The sequence below is a fragment of the Lutjanus erythropterus genome, chromosome 13 (genome assembly GCF_056507025.1).
Source record: "Lutjanus erythropterus isolate fLutEry1 chromosome 13, fLutEry1.hap2, whole genome shotgun sequence".
Taxonomy (NCBI): domain Eukaryota; kingdom Metazoa; phylum Chordata; class Actinopteri; order Lutjaniformes; family Lutjanidae; genus Lutjanus; species Lutjanus erythropterus.
The window spans coordinates 18,067,110-18,084,826 of record NC_139329.1 but is presented as its reverse complement, the minus strand read 5'-3'; the positions used below and the strand labels follow the sequence as shown (position 1 = coordinate 18,084,826).

General features: G+C 39.2%; 1 protein-coding gene across 2 annotated transcripts in view; it reads left to right on the top strand.

Moving 5' to 3' along the window:
• Positions 1-2,753: 2,753 nt before the first annotated feature.
• Positions 2,754-17,717, top strand: part of mafb (MAF bZIP transcription factor b) — a 61,192-nt gene continuing 46,228 nt past the window's right edge. Inside the window, exons 1-2 of one of the 2 annotated variants that reach the window (XM_084733446.1) lie at positions 2,754-4,478; positions 14,483-14,553. In XM_084733446.1, the coding sequence (XP_084589572.1) occupies positions 3,502-4,478; positions 14,483-14,510 (1,005 nt within the window). In that variant the 5' untranslated portion in view covers positions 2,754-3,501 and the 3' untranslated portion in view covers positions 14,511-14,553. Of the gene's footprint in view, positions 5,952-14,482; positions 14,554-17,717 lie in introns of those variants that run through there. The other variant, XM_084733447.1, reaches the window with a different exon arrangement.

Genomic DNA, 17,717 nt, shown 5'->3' with positions numbered 1-17,717 from the left:
TTCATGACTTCATCATGTTTGTTTCCCCTTCAAATAAAGTGGTGATCTGACTGTCTTTGTCACTGTTGAAGAACAGATGATTAATGTTGGCATAGTTGTGAAAATCACATGTATTATTAACCATTTGTTTCTTATGCATATATGATACATACACATTTTCTTTTCCTAACTAAATAATTGATGTTGATTAAATAATTGAAATGGAGTGGAAAATTATGATCTAGTTGCATTTGTATTTTTTCCAAATACATAATGCCTATATATTTGAAGGGCTCCAAATGTGATGAAGTCATGAAAAAGTAATGCTTAGTTACTGTATTACTGAAAATCTGTATATATCATTCATGCACAAGCAACATACGGTTAATAATACATATGATTTAAAAATGATGCCACCACTAATCATCTGTTATTCATCAATGTCAAAAGTTCAACAGGTCACCACTAAATTTGAAGGACAAACATGATGAAGTCATGAAGAAGTAATGCTTACTCACGATTAAACACTTATATTTCAACAGACTACATGTTCACTGACTGGTCAGTTTTTTTGTCCTGTCCCTTTAACTGCAGAGTTGCCTATGAAAGAGAAATGATGAGCATCACTGATAACTTCAAAATCATGATGAGTGAAATACATTAGTTGTTGCATTAATGAACATATTGTTCTTGTATTACGTCATGCATGACATACTGTCAATTATTGCACATTCCTGATAGTTAATGAATGAACTCATGCTTTTTCATGCATGGTGTCATGTATGAATGTATGATAATTCATGTACACTTACTATTAAGTGTTAGCAAAGCAATACCATCTTTTGTGATAAGAATATGTGTTGCTGTTACTCTGAATTTTTTTTTCCTGTACATCTGCCTACTTGTCTGAATTTACACTACAACAGCAACAACATATAGTGGCATCAGATGGGGACACCATGTCTGTTTAATATTTATTCAAAACCATCAGAGGGGCCTCTCTGTTGTGTGTTCTAATGAATAAAACACGATGTTTATCCTTGCTGTTTAACGTTAAGTCCCCATGAACAGTCACAGGGACCAGGAGAATATTTACTCGTGTTGGGACACCGGGGAGTTGGATTATCTGCTGGCGGCTTTGTAGTTTTCTGAAGCTTCCCCGTGTGACATGTTCCAGGGAGAGTGCTCTTATTTACTCTCCAGTCCTCTGTGTATAGCCCTCCTTATTGTTTGTTCTTATGTGCCACCACTCCTGAGGAATGTGCTCCAGGAGAGACACAGAGACACAGAGAGGAACACTGATGCTGTGATCATTACATAGATTGAGACTACAGACTCCAGAAGGACACAGATGGAGGTGTTGTCACTACAGAGTATTGCAATAGAAAAGGGATTTTAAAGGACTTGAATACATGTTAGAAAACTGATTTAAAGTTTAGAGAAGAACGATTTCTGTGTAGTTTTTTGTTTTATGGTTTTTATTTTTGATTTAGCTAAAAACACAAATGCTCTTTTTGTCATCAGGAATCATGTAACTAAATGTTTGTAAGACTAATAGAGAGCATACAAAGCTCTAGAGCAGAGTGATTTAAAAAAGAAAAAAAAATATTTCAATTTAAAGCAGAAAAACATTTGGACAGCACAAGATTGTCAGGCACAGGGCAAAGTCAGGTAATTTTGGACACTTTTTGGTAGATGACCAAGAAAACCACCCCAAATTCTGAAAATGACCTGAAGTTTTACTTTTATAAGTTGTTATGGATATCTGCTATATTTATATTAAGAAACTATGTTTCCAGGTAAAATACTTTAGACAGTTTGGCCCTTCAAACACACCAAGAACCCCTGCCTCACTCTGATGAAACGTTCAGGTAAAATGGGACACTTTACTGATGGTTAAAAAAGAGACAGCAAACAACTCAGCTTAATTAAGGAACAAGTGTTTGTCGTGTTTTTTTTTTAAAATTGTAAAATCTATTTATCAGTTTGGTCAGTAATTCATTAAATCTTCTTATTCTTCTGTTCATTTATTGCTCCCTTCACTCTTTCCTCCCTCCTGCGTTCCTCCAGCTTTCCTGCCAGGCTTTCTCTGTTCTTTGCTGCTTGATTCCTTGGTCTCATATTGTCTGAAATCGATATTAAAATGTTAACATTTCCCTTTAAAACTATACCCACCTTCCCCAGCAGGATATGTATGTATCATATCCAGCAGTAACAGAACAGAGAGCAGACGAGGCTCAACAGAATGAAAGATTTTTCCGTTTAAAGAAGAAGAAGAAAAAAAACAAAAAACTTTTGCACACCAGTGTCGGACACAAGCGGATACTTAGAGGAGCCACATGAAGTTTTCTTTTCTACCGAAAGGTGGCGACGTTGGGTTTCCAAACACTGTCACTCAACCGGACCCATGCTCCTTTCTTTCCACCACTTTCAACTTCCTCGCACAACAATCCGCTTCATCTGTAGTCATCTATTTCTGCGCTTTTGTGTGATAAACAGATCATTTATGTATCGCTCAGTGGACACCTTTGAAATGCATTATGATGTATTTAACTTCATTATGTTTGTGACTAAAATGATTATGAATCGTTAATTAGAAAGCTGCTCACATAGTTAATGAAATACACCTGTGCGCAAATATTTATATATCAGCACACTAAATGAGAACAGGATTAAGAAAGTCTAACTAATCAGCTGAAACAAGCAATAATGCTGACAAATATGACTACATTTTAATTATGATAATGATGGAAAATCATTAAATATGTGTTAAAATTATAACGAACCGCTAATCTAAAGAAAAGGTAGTCGTGCATATTTACCATCTGATATCTTCTGTTAATCCTCCGAATCTGTTTTCTCGTATTTGCCTTTTGCTCTTTTCCACGCCAAGTGACAAAAGAATGAATATTAAGTCTTGTGTCAATCTGCTGATGGGCTCGGACACTTCACAAAACTTTGGTTTCTATACTATTATGCTAATTACGTCCCCAGGCTGCGCTCCTGATTGGCTGGGTCTCAGTCAATTTCATATTTCAGTCCTGACGTCAGGGCGCCCTATAAAAACTAAGCAATGCTTTTTAACTCGTCGGCTGACTGATCCCTTAGAAAAAAAAATCTATCAATCCTTGGGTGGAGTTTTTTTTTCATTCTCCACAAAGCAACTATTTGGCCGGGACACGAACGTGAACCTCCTCAATTTGGCGCACTAATCCTAAAAGGAGCCATGAAGTGTTAAATGGTAGAAACAGAGAGAGCGGCGCTCAGACACCCGCACGCTGGGAGAGAGGGAGGAATCAGCGCTCCTCCAATGCGTCTGTGCAACACAGACTGAAGAAAAAAAAAAACTTATCGACTCACAAAACCAAAACCTGCGCGGCGCAATTAGTGTGAGAGAATCCACTTTTTCCTTCGGTTTTGAAGAAAATAAATAAAGAAATCAAGCTGGCTCAGTGCGTGTCTCAGCAGCCCACTTTGACAGGTGCTCCTCACCCCCTTTGGAGGACTGTCAACAGCAAGAGGATGGCATCAGAGCTGGCAATGAGCAACTCCGACCTGCCCACCAGTCCCCTGGCCATGGAATATGTTAATGACTTCGATCTGATGAAGTTTGAAGTGAAAAAGGAGCCGGTGGAGCCCGATCGCAGCATCAGCCAGTGCAGCCGCCTGGTCGCCGGGGGATCCCTATCTTCCACCCCGATGAGCACGCCTTGCAGCTCGGTTCCCCCCTCTCCAAGCTTCTCGGCGCCCAGTCCGGGATCAGGGAGCGAACAGAAGGCTCACTTGGAGGATTTCTACTGGATGACCGGGTACCAACAGCAGTTGAACCCCGAGGCTCTGGGCTTTAGCCCGGAGGACGCCGTAGAGGCGCTGATCAGCAGCAGTCACCAGCTCCAGACCTTCGATGGCTATACCAGGGGGCAGCAGTACGGCGGCGCAGCCGGGGCAGGAGGCGCCATGGCCGGGGAAGAGATGGGATCAGCGGCCGCCGTGGTGTCCGCGGTCATCGCTGCAGCCGCAGCTCAGAACGGGGCTCCCCACCACCACCACCACCATCACCACCACCACCACACAGGGGCACACCACCCCTCCTCCGGGTCTCAGTCCGGCGGCGGCGCGGGAGGAAACCATCAGCACTTGCGCTTGGAAGATCGGTTCTCGGACGAGCAGCTGGTGACCATGTCAGTGCGGGAATTGAACCGACAGCTCCGGGGGGTCAGCAAGGAAGAGGTGATCCGTCTGAAACAGAAGAGGAGGACGCTAAAGAACAGAGGCTATGCCCAGTCCTGCCGGTACAAGCGGGTCCAGCAGCGGCACGTCCTGGAGGGAGAGAAGACGCAACTCATACAGCAGGTGGACCACCTCAAGCAGGAGATCTCCCGGCTGGCCAGGGAGAGGGACGCCTACAAGGAGAAATACGAGAAGCTCATCAGCACCGGCTTCAGAGAAAACGGAGGCTCCAGCAGCGACAACAACCCCTCATCCCCGGAGTTTTTCATGTGAGTCTCGGCGCTGAAAAGTTTTAGTAACCGACCCTCACAAAGAAACAGAAAACAAAAAAAAACTTTTAATTTGCGCGCAGCTAGAAATAAGTTGTGCGTATTTGTGTTGAAGTTGTTTTGTTACAGCTGCGTAAAAGAGTTTTCCTATTTTCTGTATTTCAGAAGTATTTTGCTTCAGGGTGAAGATCTTGTTCGATTTATGTTTTATCACTTTTAAAGAAAACATATAATAAATAGGCCTGTTTAAATGACTGAATAAGAATTCGGTGTGCACAAATCTTTTAAAGGATTTCTTTCCAATTCGCGATGTTTGTCTTTAGACACACCTCATAAAATTATACTTCACATTTTGCTGAATAGTTCCGCCTCATCCTGCGCTTCTTCCATCCTGCTCCTTGTACCCCAGAATTTGTTTCGTGAAATTTAAACAGTCCTCAGGCAACAACAGCTTTATTTTGATGTGGATTTATTTTTGTCTTTTGTTTGAAGTCAGTTTATTTTGATATGAATGATCTCATTTTCATATCATCTACACGATTTGTCTTGTGAAAGAAAAAAGTTACAGCAGACGTTTGGAGGAAATGGATGTCAGACTGTAACAGCTGTGTGAAGCCATGCATGCTGGTCATGTACGGAGTATGTTTTTACTTCTTTCTTTTCTCCTTATTTTTGTGAACTTGTGTGTAATGATTGTATTATACCATGACTGCATTGTTCAGCCTCATCACATTTTGAGATTTATTTGTTAGAAAATGTGAACAAGTGCATTCATCCGTCACATTGCTTTCATAAAAGTTCCCCGCGAACATGGACACTTACAGGCTTCTTTTCGAGCTTGTGAGAAACAGGACACTGTGGAATAAAACAATTTTGTACTTAATACTGACAGATATCAAGGTGAGCAGCATCGGAATATTTACTAGAAACAATTCTCATTTTTCCTGACAAATGCAGACTAAATAAGATTATTGCGATCAACAAGTGGGACTGAAGATAAAATGCTTTGAAGAGAACAGAAGCAGATTATGATGCATGTCCTGAAATAAATGAGAAATAGGCTACTTTGTCACGCTAAATTGTTGCAACAAATGATCTACTCTTTGCAGTTCGTTGTGTTTTCCTTTCATTTAAGGAACTTAATTAAGTTTACCCAGAACCCTATGGGTGTTATTCGGTAAATAAACTGTGAACTGTTTGGAAATTGAAATTTAATGTTCTCCCAGTGTTGTAGAATAATTAAGCAAAGCATCAATGCAGCCATACATCTTTTTGTGATGCCCTGGATTTATATACAGTAAAATGTATTGTCTGGACAGTACAGTTAACTGGCAGACGTCGTGTTCACTCTTAAAAATGGAATTTAATAAATATACCATTCATCAATAAACCTCCATGAATGGAAACAAAAATATTCTCCTGAAAATGTTTTTTATATATTTTTTTTCTTCTCTTTAGTTTTGCATGTTTGTCACTGTGTGCCTTTCAGGCGACATCACACACTCTCAGTCTTATAATCGAGCTAAAATAGCTGAAATATAAACAGACGGAGAAACTGCCAATTACAAATGTCATCGAGATAACATGAACATCTGTTCACAAACATCTGGTTTTGATTAAAGTGTGATGCAGATGTTGCGCACCAGGCGCGTAATTATAACTGCTTCAAGATCAAATCCAGCTCTATTTGAGTAATTTTATAGTTTTATTCAACATGCGTTTTTTTATATTCAATTATTTTTCTGTGATCAAAACACGGCAAGAATTATTTCGAAATGTTTTCTTAGTATTTTTTTTACTCCAGAAATAAACGGGGCGGTCTTCACCTGTTGCGTAATTAAAGACAGAAACTCTTTAATTTCGCTTAAAAACGGGCAGAAAATCCAATCTTAGCGCTCTGTTTCTCTAACATAATTTATTTTTTTCCCCAGGGCCCAATAATTGTGCTGCAGGTGTCCTAGAAAAAGCTGAGTTAATGATTGATTTTAGAGTAAACTTGCACTTTTTACTCGGTAGCTGTCCACTTGTTGAATATCGTCTGTGGAAAGTTTCATTTAAAATCGACCGAAAAAGACAAAGGTCTAAACGACACAAAATGATTAAACACAAGATGATGAGGCTAATTTGTCTGATTTTTAAAATATGAATTTTGACTTCCTACAAATAATTCCGCATGAAAACAAACTTTATTCAGTCAAACAGTTAATAATATAAATAACAGTGATTAAAATCGACTGCTTTATAATCAGATTAAATCATCCTGAGACCGAAAAGGTTTTCGATGTGGTGATGACTCCGGAGGTAATTTTGCAATCCACTTTCGCTTCAGTGTAAAGCTTCTTTGTTTGACTCCTGACATAAAACTGCTGATACGAGTAGAAAAAGAAAAGCCACAGGAGGCACTCGCAGTAATTTGGTTTTGTAGCGACTGACAGGTCCAGCAGCCTCTAACCTGCCTCTGAATCTGGACTGAGTCTGGCCTGCAGAGTGTTTCTCCCCCTGAAAACAGCCTCATGAACTCTTAAAGAGCAGCAGATAAAAGCTGCAAACACATGTAGGGTCTGGGCTGGACCTCCATACAAGGTCAATACAGTGCAGCTGCTGGAAATGTGTGAGTTTAATATGTGTGTATGAGGTAAGGCTGGGCAACCTATCAATGTTATATCCATATCATGATATAAGACGAGATATTGTCATAGATTTTGTATATCAGTACATCATGATAAGACATAAGTCTTGTCTTCTCCTGATTTTAAAGGCTGCATTACACTGAAGTGGTGTAATTTTCTGAACTCACTAGCTGCTCTATTATTTGTCTTTACCCACTTAGTCATTACATCCACATTACTGATGAGTATTTATCAAAAGTCTCATTGTGAAAATATTTTTTGTAAACGCATCAATGCTGTTATCTACAGGATTGTTGCAATATTGATTTCAAGTTATTTGGTCAAAAAATATTGTGATGTTTGATTACATCTTATCGCCCAGCCTTACTTTAAATACTGTTGTGCAGTTTTATCAGCAGCAATGAATCATATTCTATAAGAGCATCACTCTGAAATAATTTACACTGAATTATTTTAGAGAAAATGTGTATATTGAGATATATGTCATATAAGCCATATCATTCAGCCCTAGAATAAGTGTGTGTGTGTGTGTGTGTGTGTGTGTGTGTGTGTGTGTGTGTGTGTGTGTGTGTGTGTGTGGAGGAGGGATATTATCTTTTCCCACTGCAGGACCTTTGACAGTGTGAGTGCTTGCATGTTCTGTGTGTACGGACAAATAAGGATTTTTTTTTCTCCCCAGTTGTGTGTGTGGAAACTTTAAAATGCACCACAGTGGTGATGTGTTTGGATGCAGACTCTGTATTAGTTTTGTGTCTTACCTGTACAACACACACACACACACACACACACACACACACACGGTCACCTGGCTCGTTTTAGCTCCCATGAAAGCCCAGAGTGAGGGACAAGATGGGAGAGGCTGATCCTCTCGTGCCTGAAGGAATGATTTTCTCTGTGATTAAAAGTGAGTGAGAGACAGAGATACAGCGAGAGGGAGAGGGAGAGAGATGCTGGCTGCCTTCCTGCTCCTTTCAGATGATAAACGATCAGAGATGCGTCCTAGCTGAGAGGAGAGGGCCTTTTAGTGAGCATGTGTCCACTAATTTATGGCCCTCCTATCTGATTAGGTCAATATAGTGTGCTATTTAATTACATTTGTGTTATAACCTAGAACTGGAGATGCTATTCTTCTTTCGTGGCACCTGAGGCAGATCGGTTTAGTTGAGTTTTCTCTGGAGAAACAGGATTTTCCTTTTTGTTCAGAACAATCTCACCTGAAACCTGTGACAGAAAGGGGGGCTCATAGTTTTACTGTTTGTTCTACGTTATTCAGAATGATAAAGTGGAAAACTACTGATCAGTGTAAGGCTGTGGAAACTGTGTAGGATGCTTTCTGCTCCTGTGTGTGTGTGTATGTGTGTGTTGTGACTTGTAGACACACCGAGGGGCAAGAGAATTCAGTAGCACTGATTCACTTCCTGTGTTGAAGGAGGACAGAAGGCACAGGAAATAATATTTCAGCGCTTCCTCCTCATGTCTCAGCGCTCTACAACATTCGCTGCTGCTTTCTTTCCTCTCTTTCATTCGTACACTATGAAAAATCGAGCACATGAAGTATACAGACACACACCGATTATTAATCTTATCAGTATGAACTGTAATTCTATTCTCCAGCCCCAGTATATTGACTTCTGCACTGTGATCATTTGCAGTCTGTCCAATGATTAGGTTATTAAAGATAATGTAGTTGTCTGCTGTCACAATATTGGACTCTCCCTTTCAGGTCAACTATGGGAAATCACTCTGAAATTTATCAGTATTGACATTTGAATCATCATCATGTACTCCGCTTTAATGCCTCAGAATTAATAGGACAAAGGATGTGCACTCTTTCTAGTGTCTTATTTGTGTGAGAGCTCAATAACCAGCTGGCATTGTCTTTTATTTGACCTTGTGGTGGAAGGGTGTGTGTACATATGCTCTAACAGAGTGCATTAAATCTATAGGAATGAGTCATTTTTATTAGGAAATTGTAATGCATGTAGCTTTTTATATCAATCAAAAGGAAATATAAATAAATGTTAGAAAAAAAAATCCTGTAATATCACTTAGCACAGAAAAAATAAAAGGTGCATTAAAAAATCAGGCAGAATTAATTTTCTTTATAGTAATACACTGAACCAAAATTCAAGTTACGCTATTTGCTAGTTCCTCTACTTGGATTTATAACTGTTCTAGGTTTGCAACTAATGATTATTTTCATTATCAGTAATTGTCTGAGTTAATCGATTATTTGTTTCCTCCTGAAAATGTCAGGAAATGGTGAAAAAATGTTGATCAGTGTTTCCCCAAACCCAAAATGTCATCCTCCAATGTTTTGTTTTGTCCACAACCAAAATACATTGAATTTACTGTTATAGAGGACTAAAGAAACCAGAAAATATTGAGATTTGAGGAGCTAAAATCAGATTTTTTTTTTAAATTTCCCAAAATGATTAATTGATTATCAAAATAGTTGGTCAATAATTTAATATTTGACAACTAATCCATTAATCATCTAATCATACCAGCTCTAAACTGTTATAATTGGAAGTGTTTAACAGTAAGTAAACTCTTTATTTCTTCACATCCTTACCTTAAGGTGTCAGTATCTCAAAAATATATCCACTCTGTTATCATCCTATCAAAATCAAACCAGAAATCAATGAATTATATTAAAAAAAGTTATTGCATTATTAAAAATTGTTTTGTAACAATTGGAGTCACATCTCATTTTGTCACACAACACTTATCTTTTTGCGTTCACTTCCTTTTCTTCCCTATTCTATGACAAAACCCCAACGGGTTAAAAACATATTTGCATTCAAAAGAGGAAACAATTTCAATCTCTTCCACTCAATCCGCATCTGCATCACTCCACACGATAAACATTTACATTTAAAGTGATTTAAATCAGCTGCATTTATGTTCCTCCGTGGTCCGTCCATCATCTAGACCTGCAGAGCCAGAGCTCCTCTCCCTCTGTCCCTCCCTCCCTCCTTCCCTCTCTGTCTTGCAGTGTCCTGAGTTATGTGTCATTTATTTGAAACCCTAATAATTTAACTTGTCCCCTCCTGTCGCCGCTGTGCATGTGGTAAGAATGCAGCAGCTGTAAAGAAGGCTTGTGCTGCTGTGCATATCTGTCTGTGTTGGCTTTACATGGTGATTTTCTCCAGCAAATAGAAGCATGCATGGGCAGAGTGGAGGTAATGTGATTGTCTGAATCCAATCCTATAGTCCTTGTGTTGAATTGAGATTACTGTAAATGCTCAGCTGTAAAAGAATGTGCACATATAGGCAGGCCCATGTAATGTTTTGTGTACGTCATAGTCAAATTCAAACACTAGATTTGCATTTTATAAGGAGCTCTCCTCAGAATGCATAACTAAAGGGCAATAGATGAAAGCTAATTATGATTTAATTATATGTGATCACAATATTCTGACTCACAGATAAACAGAGCCGAGGCTGTGTTGATGTTTTCGACAGTGAGTTGAGTTGCAGGGCACAGAGTCAGTGGAGTGGTGTGTTTTGGACCGCAGCGGACGTGGTGGTGGGGGCGGGGGTGTTTGGAAACTGAGTGCATTATGCCAGTGTGTGTGTGTGTGTGTGTGTGTGTGTGTGTGTGTGTGTGTGTGTGTGTGTGTGTGCGTCTTTGTCTAAGTCTGTGCGTGCACGAGTTTGTGTTATGCAGGGTGGAGCTGGAGCCGAGCCCGACCCCTGTGTGTTTTACCTGCATCTCAATGAAGCGAGAGGTGATTTACCCTTCTATACTGCAGTCAGCCTCCCTCTCGCTGTCTCTCAGCCAGTCAAACAGACATTGATCTCTTTGCCAGGCAAGGTGACCCACAGTGTTGTTCCAAAGTCTCTCCTCTCCCTTTCATTTGTACCTGGGAAAGGCCTTGACCCCACACACTGCTGCCATGTAGCAGCCCTGTGCACGTGGACCTCACTTCCCCTGTATCAAGCCCAGTGTGTGTGTGTGTGTGTGCGCTGAAAAGAGAAAGAGTTGTTCTTTAAAAAATTACACACAAATGATTAGTTTTTTTTTAAATCAAGTTAACAACTTATGTGAACACAATGGCTTTAAGTCTGATGTACTTAATAATCTGATTGCTTTCAATCGTTAACGCAACTTAAATTTAAGGCAAGTCAACCTAAAAGTTTCCAATTTTCAGACTCTGTTATAAGGAGCAGTAAAAGACATAATAAGGCATAATCTGCAACATTTTTCTTAAAAAAAGCATAAACTCATATGGTCACCCACTACAAGCGTGAGGTAGCGTCTGTATCTGCAGCGATGCAGCCCTCTGCCTGTATTTCCTTATTTGCCCATTATTTTTCTGTACTCAGAAAATTTTAACAACCCAGCAGGTTGGTATTTGACATCCTGGTAATGAGACTCAACAATAAATTAGCAAATAATAACTGTATGGTTTCAGGAAAATATTTTTACAGTAAACTTAGTGTGTTATTTCACGTTGTTAAATATAATGAATATAATTGCTAATGTTAGTCTGACTTAACAGTAGCTGGTTTTGTTCAGTGTGTTTACAAAAACTTGAACAACACAATTTATCCTATTTAGTTTATTTGTAACCTAATACATTATTTGATCTCAAAATATGATTTTGTCTTGCATTAAACCTCCTTTCAGAATCACCATTTGCAGGGGTGAAAAATCAGGAAAAGACGTGGATGTCATGACGTCAGATGTACAACACAAAGAGAAACCTAACTTACATACTTTTACTGAAATAAGAATTGCAGATTAAGGGTACAAGGAGTAATTTCAAATTTTTATAATCCACAAAAAGAGACTGCCATGATCACTTAGGTAGAAGATTGAATGTGACTCATTCAAAACATTGCATTATTTCAACTACTACTGAAATACACTTTTTACAGTGTGTACTTTTTGAGTGAGCACACAGAGTGGACACGTGTGTGCAGGTATGTGTGCATAGTGTGTGTGTGGGAGTATGCATACATGCCTACATGTGTGTGTGTAAAAGCTCCTGTGTCTGGCCCTGTGTGTAAGGTCTTTATTTGTGCTCACCTGCAGGTATGTGTGATTATTTTCAGTGGGACTGAAACTGTAAATCATTTTAAGCTAGTTCAAGTTAAAAAAAAAAAAAAAGAAGAAGAAGAAGAAGAAAATAAATAAAAAATATTAAAGTACCCTTGTGTTAAAAATGTGAGTCATCTGAACAAAGGTTAAATAATTGGTCCAAAGTCATCTTATAACTTGAGAAAACATTCAGGTTCACTAAACTTAAGATACTAAGTTGAATCAGCCAAGCATGCAGGAGTACGGAATAAATTCAATACATTGCAAAACCAAACAAAAAAACCTTAAGTGTCCAGGCTCCCTATAATTTTAAGTTGTCTGAATTTGAAAAGTTAAAGTAATCTTCTAATGATTCAAAACAAACTCTTCTAGTCGACTGAACTCGGGACAAAAAGGTGTCTCAAGACTTATGACTCTCAAAGAGTTTGTGCTGGGAAGTCTGCTAATATGCTGATCATGTTTCTTTATAAACTTAATTTGATGAGTCGATTGAACTCTGTACAGCACATTCATTCAACTCAACATTTTAAGTCAAGAGACTTCAAGTTAGAAGAACTCGTGTTTATAAGTTATGAAGTGTTTTGAAAATAAATACTTGACAATTCAAGTTTAATTAACTTTAATAAACAAAACTATACTGTATTTTCATTATGATCATGAGAAAAGATAAGGTGATTCCACTAAAGCCCAGAAATGTTTAAACTGATTTAACATGAGTGTTAAAATGTATATATTTCTGTTAAATTAATGTGAAAAGATTAGTTGATTCCATTTAATTCCCATATGATGTTTTACAGTTTTAAAATTCTCAACAGAGGTAAGGTAGATCTGAGAGCCTGTATTGATGTGTCACAGTGTTTTCCAGGTGACAGCGGGCTTCTCTCTGCTGTAGGTCTGTCACTGGGAGCTCCCATGTAGCTGAATGGGTCAGAGTCCATTTCACCTCAGTGTGAATCGGATTACAGGGAAATGAATGGCTCTCATTGTTGCTTAAAGATGGATTGAGCGGCATTAATATACTTTGTTGCTCCTTCGCCTCATTTCTCTCTACTGAAGGCCAGCAGAAAGTTTTTTCAGGATGATTCGTCAATTGGTTTTTAAACCATTCTTTTCATTCAGTCATCCCAGACATGTGTTCATATAATGCGCAAATACGCTGCTGTCAGACAAGCATACACCCGAATGAATGTAATGATGTGATGGTATCCTCATGAACTGACTGTCCTGAAAGCTTAATTTCAGTTATGTACTAACTAATACATTGAATCTATATTTTGTCATATTATTTTTAAAAATCCACTTTACTTTTGAAGTATTTTAATGACAGATAGGGTAGCTATGAAATTATGGTGTTATCAACATAATGTGATAAACTGAAATTTATTTTCACATACACTTTTGACATGTATTGATTCTGCTTTTGAAATACACTGCAGTGTGTGTGTATGTGTGTGTATGTGTTTAGATTTGTGCGTCTGCATTTGTATCTTTCTTTGAAAATGAGGCACATAAGGCAAGTAGTAATCATTTTAAAATGGATGTTGCATTCTTTTACACTCTTTGATTATATAATCCTCAACAAAATGCTTTGTTTTATTATAAATATATATACTGATGCTCATTGTTTCCTTGTACGTTGGTCTGCTGCCTCTGACAAAGAACTACTTTGCCTTTTCCTGTGAGTTTTGGATTCGTGTGTATGCAGTGCGTAAGCTGCAATTGAATTGCGCTTCTTTGGATCAATAAAGTTGTCTGAGTCTGAATCTAAAATGCATTTATGAGTATCAGCAAAATCCCAAACTATTCAAATCTAATATCTGATATCTGATCAATTTAAATATTTGATTGGTTTTATATGACCAAGAATTTGATGAAGTGTGTTTGGTGCTGCATGTCTCTTACTGTAAGATTCAGCTCTGCTTCTATGTTAAATATGATTATTTTGAAATGTTCAAACGGTTTATGTAAATTGTGTGCCTTGAATTTAAGTATTTAATAATTTTGATTCCAAATTGCTTGATAACATTTTATGAATTCAACTCACCGACCAATTTTATGAAAAAGTATGAATGCCACAAATGCATAAAAAATGTATAACGCAGTTTAAGTTTTACTGGTCTTCTAAAAGGACTAATATTACTCTGTCTCCAGTGATTCGTGACTTTATCTTTGCTCTCTCCGGCGTGTCACTTTTCTTTAAATTCATGGTCCGTTTTGTAACATAACACCAACGTTCAAAGTATGTCGTGTCTGCAGCAGAGTTTCCTGTCCTGTGGGATAAATGTGTAGGTTTTATAAAGCATTTCTGTTTCCTGTTTTTACAGGACATCAAGAAAATTCCTCCACCTGTGATAAAGAGCTGTGACCTCTCCGTCCCAACACCCGGGAGTCTGAGGTAACCTGTCCTGTTCAGTCATTAATCACTGACACTTCCTTTACAACACAAATTCATTTAATACCCTTAAACACTGTTAAAACATTATAGACTAATGTCAGAGTAAAACTGGACATCAACGGCAACAAAAAGTGTAGTATTGCAGAAGTTATGTCTGCTGCATGTTCATCAAAATGCAGAACGTATGTTCACACTGAGCCTTGAATAATATTGTGTTTAGTAAATGATTTACATATTTTTATCATATTCATTTTATTTATGTTTTCAAAATATTGGATACAAAAAGATTCTGTATCAGACTCTAGTCACTTTGATTAAAGCCCATCTTATATTTATAAATAAAAAGGAGTGCATTCGAGCAAAACATCTGAGATATACTAAACTATAAAACATACAGCGTACTATAAATGCTGCACAGAATTGCTGCACACTTTTTAATCTTTAAAATCACTGTTTATGTTTGCAATTCAAACAGAAGCCATAAATATGCAGCTCTATAGCATCTTCATGTTTTCACTGACTGTATAAATGTGACAAAAATTGTATGTAATGCCTCTGACATGAAGTAAGATTGTTGTATCTCTCCTCTGAGTGAAATCAAAGCCACAAACCACTCATTTATATTGATTTCATTTAACAAGGAAGCACTCATTTGGGACAGCAGACACTGGAGAGCGTTTCATAATTAGATTTTTTTTTTTCTCACTTCATATTTAGATATCTGACAATCAAACGCCCTCTCAGCGTGTGTTGTGTGAGATGTTGTGCAGTTCTTCTCTGAGTTTGGGGCTCTGACAGTGCTGCTTGATTGACAGGAAGGTGACATGCATGGTGCTCATGGGATGAGGCCAAAACCTTTGTCCCGACCTTTTGACCTCCTTCACTCTCTCAGCTCTCTCTGCGGGGAGACAAACACTGTACGTTGTTTTTTATTTCTGGCTGACACGCAGATGGACGGATGGTGGGATTGCAGAGGAAGGCAGGGGATGATGGAGTGAGGGCTAGTTTTTTGCGCTCTCACGAGAGGAAGGATAGATGGAAGGAATTGAGGCAAGATTAGGGAAGGAGTAAAGGGATTGAGGAGAGGAGTTGAACGCAGCCAACCATGCCACGGTGAGAGGACAGGAGGAGGTGAAGAAGAGGATGGTAGGAGGGCTCCTGGCCGTGGATGCAGACAGACAGGCAGGGTAACCAGAGGCAGGCAGTGACCTTCTCTGCTGCTGGAGGATCGAAGGCTTTATTTAAAGGCCTGGTCAATGCTGGGTGCTGCTGAGGTATCAGCCTCGCAGCCAGGCGACTCATCACCACTGTAATACAACTCTCTAACCCTAACCCCCCTCCCACACACACACACACACGCACACACGCACACACACACACACACACACACACACACACACACACACACACACACACACACACACACAGACAGACAGACAGACAGGACAGGACACTCTCTGGACACCTCAGGTTTTACACTGTACAGTCGAGAGGCTGGACAGAGGAAACTACAGCATCAGCAGCGGCTAATTTTACTGTGCAGCAGACAGTATACTCCACTTTCCTCATGTGCTCAGCATTGTGAAGCACATGCTTGTTTTGTCTTTGATGTTCACTCCATCACTGTCCATTTCCTTTAAATGTTGATCGGTTATAAACAGATAGTAATCACCAGCGCAATGTGCAATTTTATATGCGATAGTATTGACACAGCAAAGACAGAGCTGGTGAAAGGGTTAAAAAATGATGCAGGCTGCTAAGGTAGGACACCTGCGTCTGTGTGTGTGTGTATGTGTGCGTGTGTGTGTGTGGAGCACGTGTTTGTGCACTTGCATGTGTGTGGCTGCAGTGTGAGGACACCTGCATGCTTCAGCACTTTCTGGCTGTCAGGAGCTCTGAGGTCACAGGCAGGGGAATGGAGAGGGCACATTAGAGGAAGCTTCAGAGCCCCCCACCCGCCACGCCTCCACGATCCTTTCCCCCTGCGCCTCCCACACCACCCCAACCCTCCACTTTCCCTTTTTTCTTCCTCGCCCGTTATCCCCCGTCATCCCTCCTCCTCCACCTCCTCCTCGTCTTCCCCTCGTGATGACGGGGTGAGTCGGCCACTCCAGGGGTGGGGGGTGGGGGGGGTGGCAGGGAGGCAAGGTGCCTCTGTGGCTGACAGCAGGCAGGTCAGGTTTTTGTAGACATGGCACAGGAGGAAGGACACATGCGCACATGCACGCAGACACATCAAGGTGTGTGAAAGTGTGGAAAAGAAGGAAGAAAGAGAGCAGATATTTAAGGCCCTCTGTAGATGGGAGTGTATGTAAACTAGGGGTGGCGCAGTATACAGGGATTGATCGTCTGTGATGTTTTAAAATTTAAATATTGATATCATGTTAATAATACACATATAATAATGTGTAAATAATCCAGCCACTTTTAAACATACTGTAGGCTCTTGAATCATTTCCATTTCTTTCCTTTCTCACTTTGTCTGCACCCGACAACATCCTGTACACACACCTTTTCACTGTCCATGGAATGTAATTGCACTTTTTGTAGCTTATGTACAGTTAAGGTTACAGACTCTCTCCACCTCCTTACACTCATATTTTGAGTGCAATTCGTTTGCCAAAAAAGAGTCAAACACACGATGACAGTGCCATTTACTATATATGCTCTCCGAAATCTCTGTCCTTATTTTTGTCAAAATAGTCTATTAAAATATATGCGTTATTCTAAAATCACTACTACTACTACATACTAAAACATACTATATACTGCTAATACATACTAAAAGCAAAACTATAAATAAACTATAAAAAACTAATAAATTAATCATTTCTTTCTTTCTTGGAGGAGGGGGGGTCAGAGGACCATCAGTGGTTCTGTTAGCTTTGCATTTCACCTCTCTACTTTCCCAATACAATAGCCTAATTCAATACAATAGTCCAGTATTTTGTTATTTGAAAGCTTTTCTGATGAAGCAGCGGCTTTTCATCAGCTGTAGCTTAAAATGAATCCTATCTAGCTGAAAGTGAACATGAAACAGTAAAATAAGGAAAATTCTTGAAAGTACAAACACTGACGCAGGAGAAAACTAAACTTCAAACAAGAAGAGGTTCAGTTCGAAGCAAAAGTAGAAAAGTCCTGAGAAGTGACCACACAGACATTTT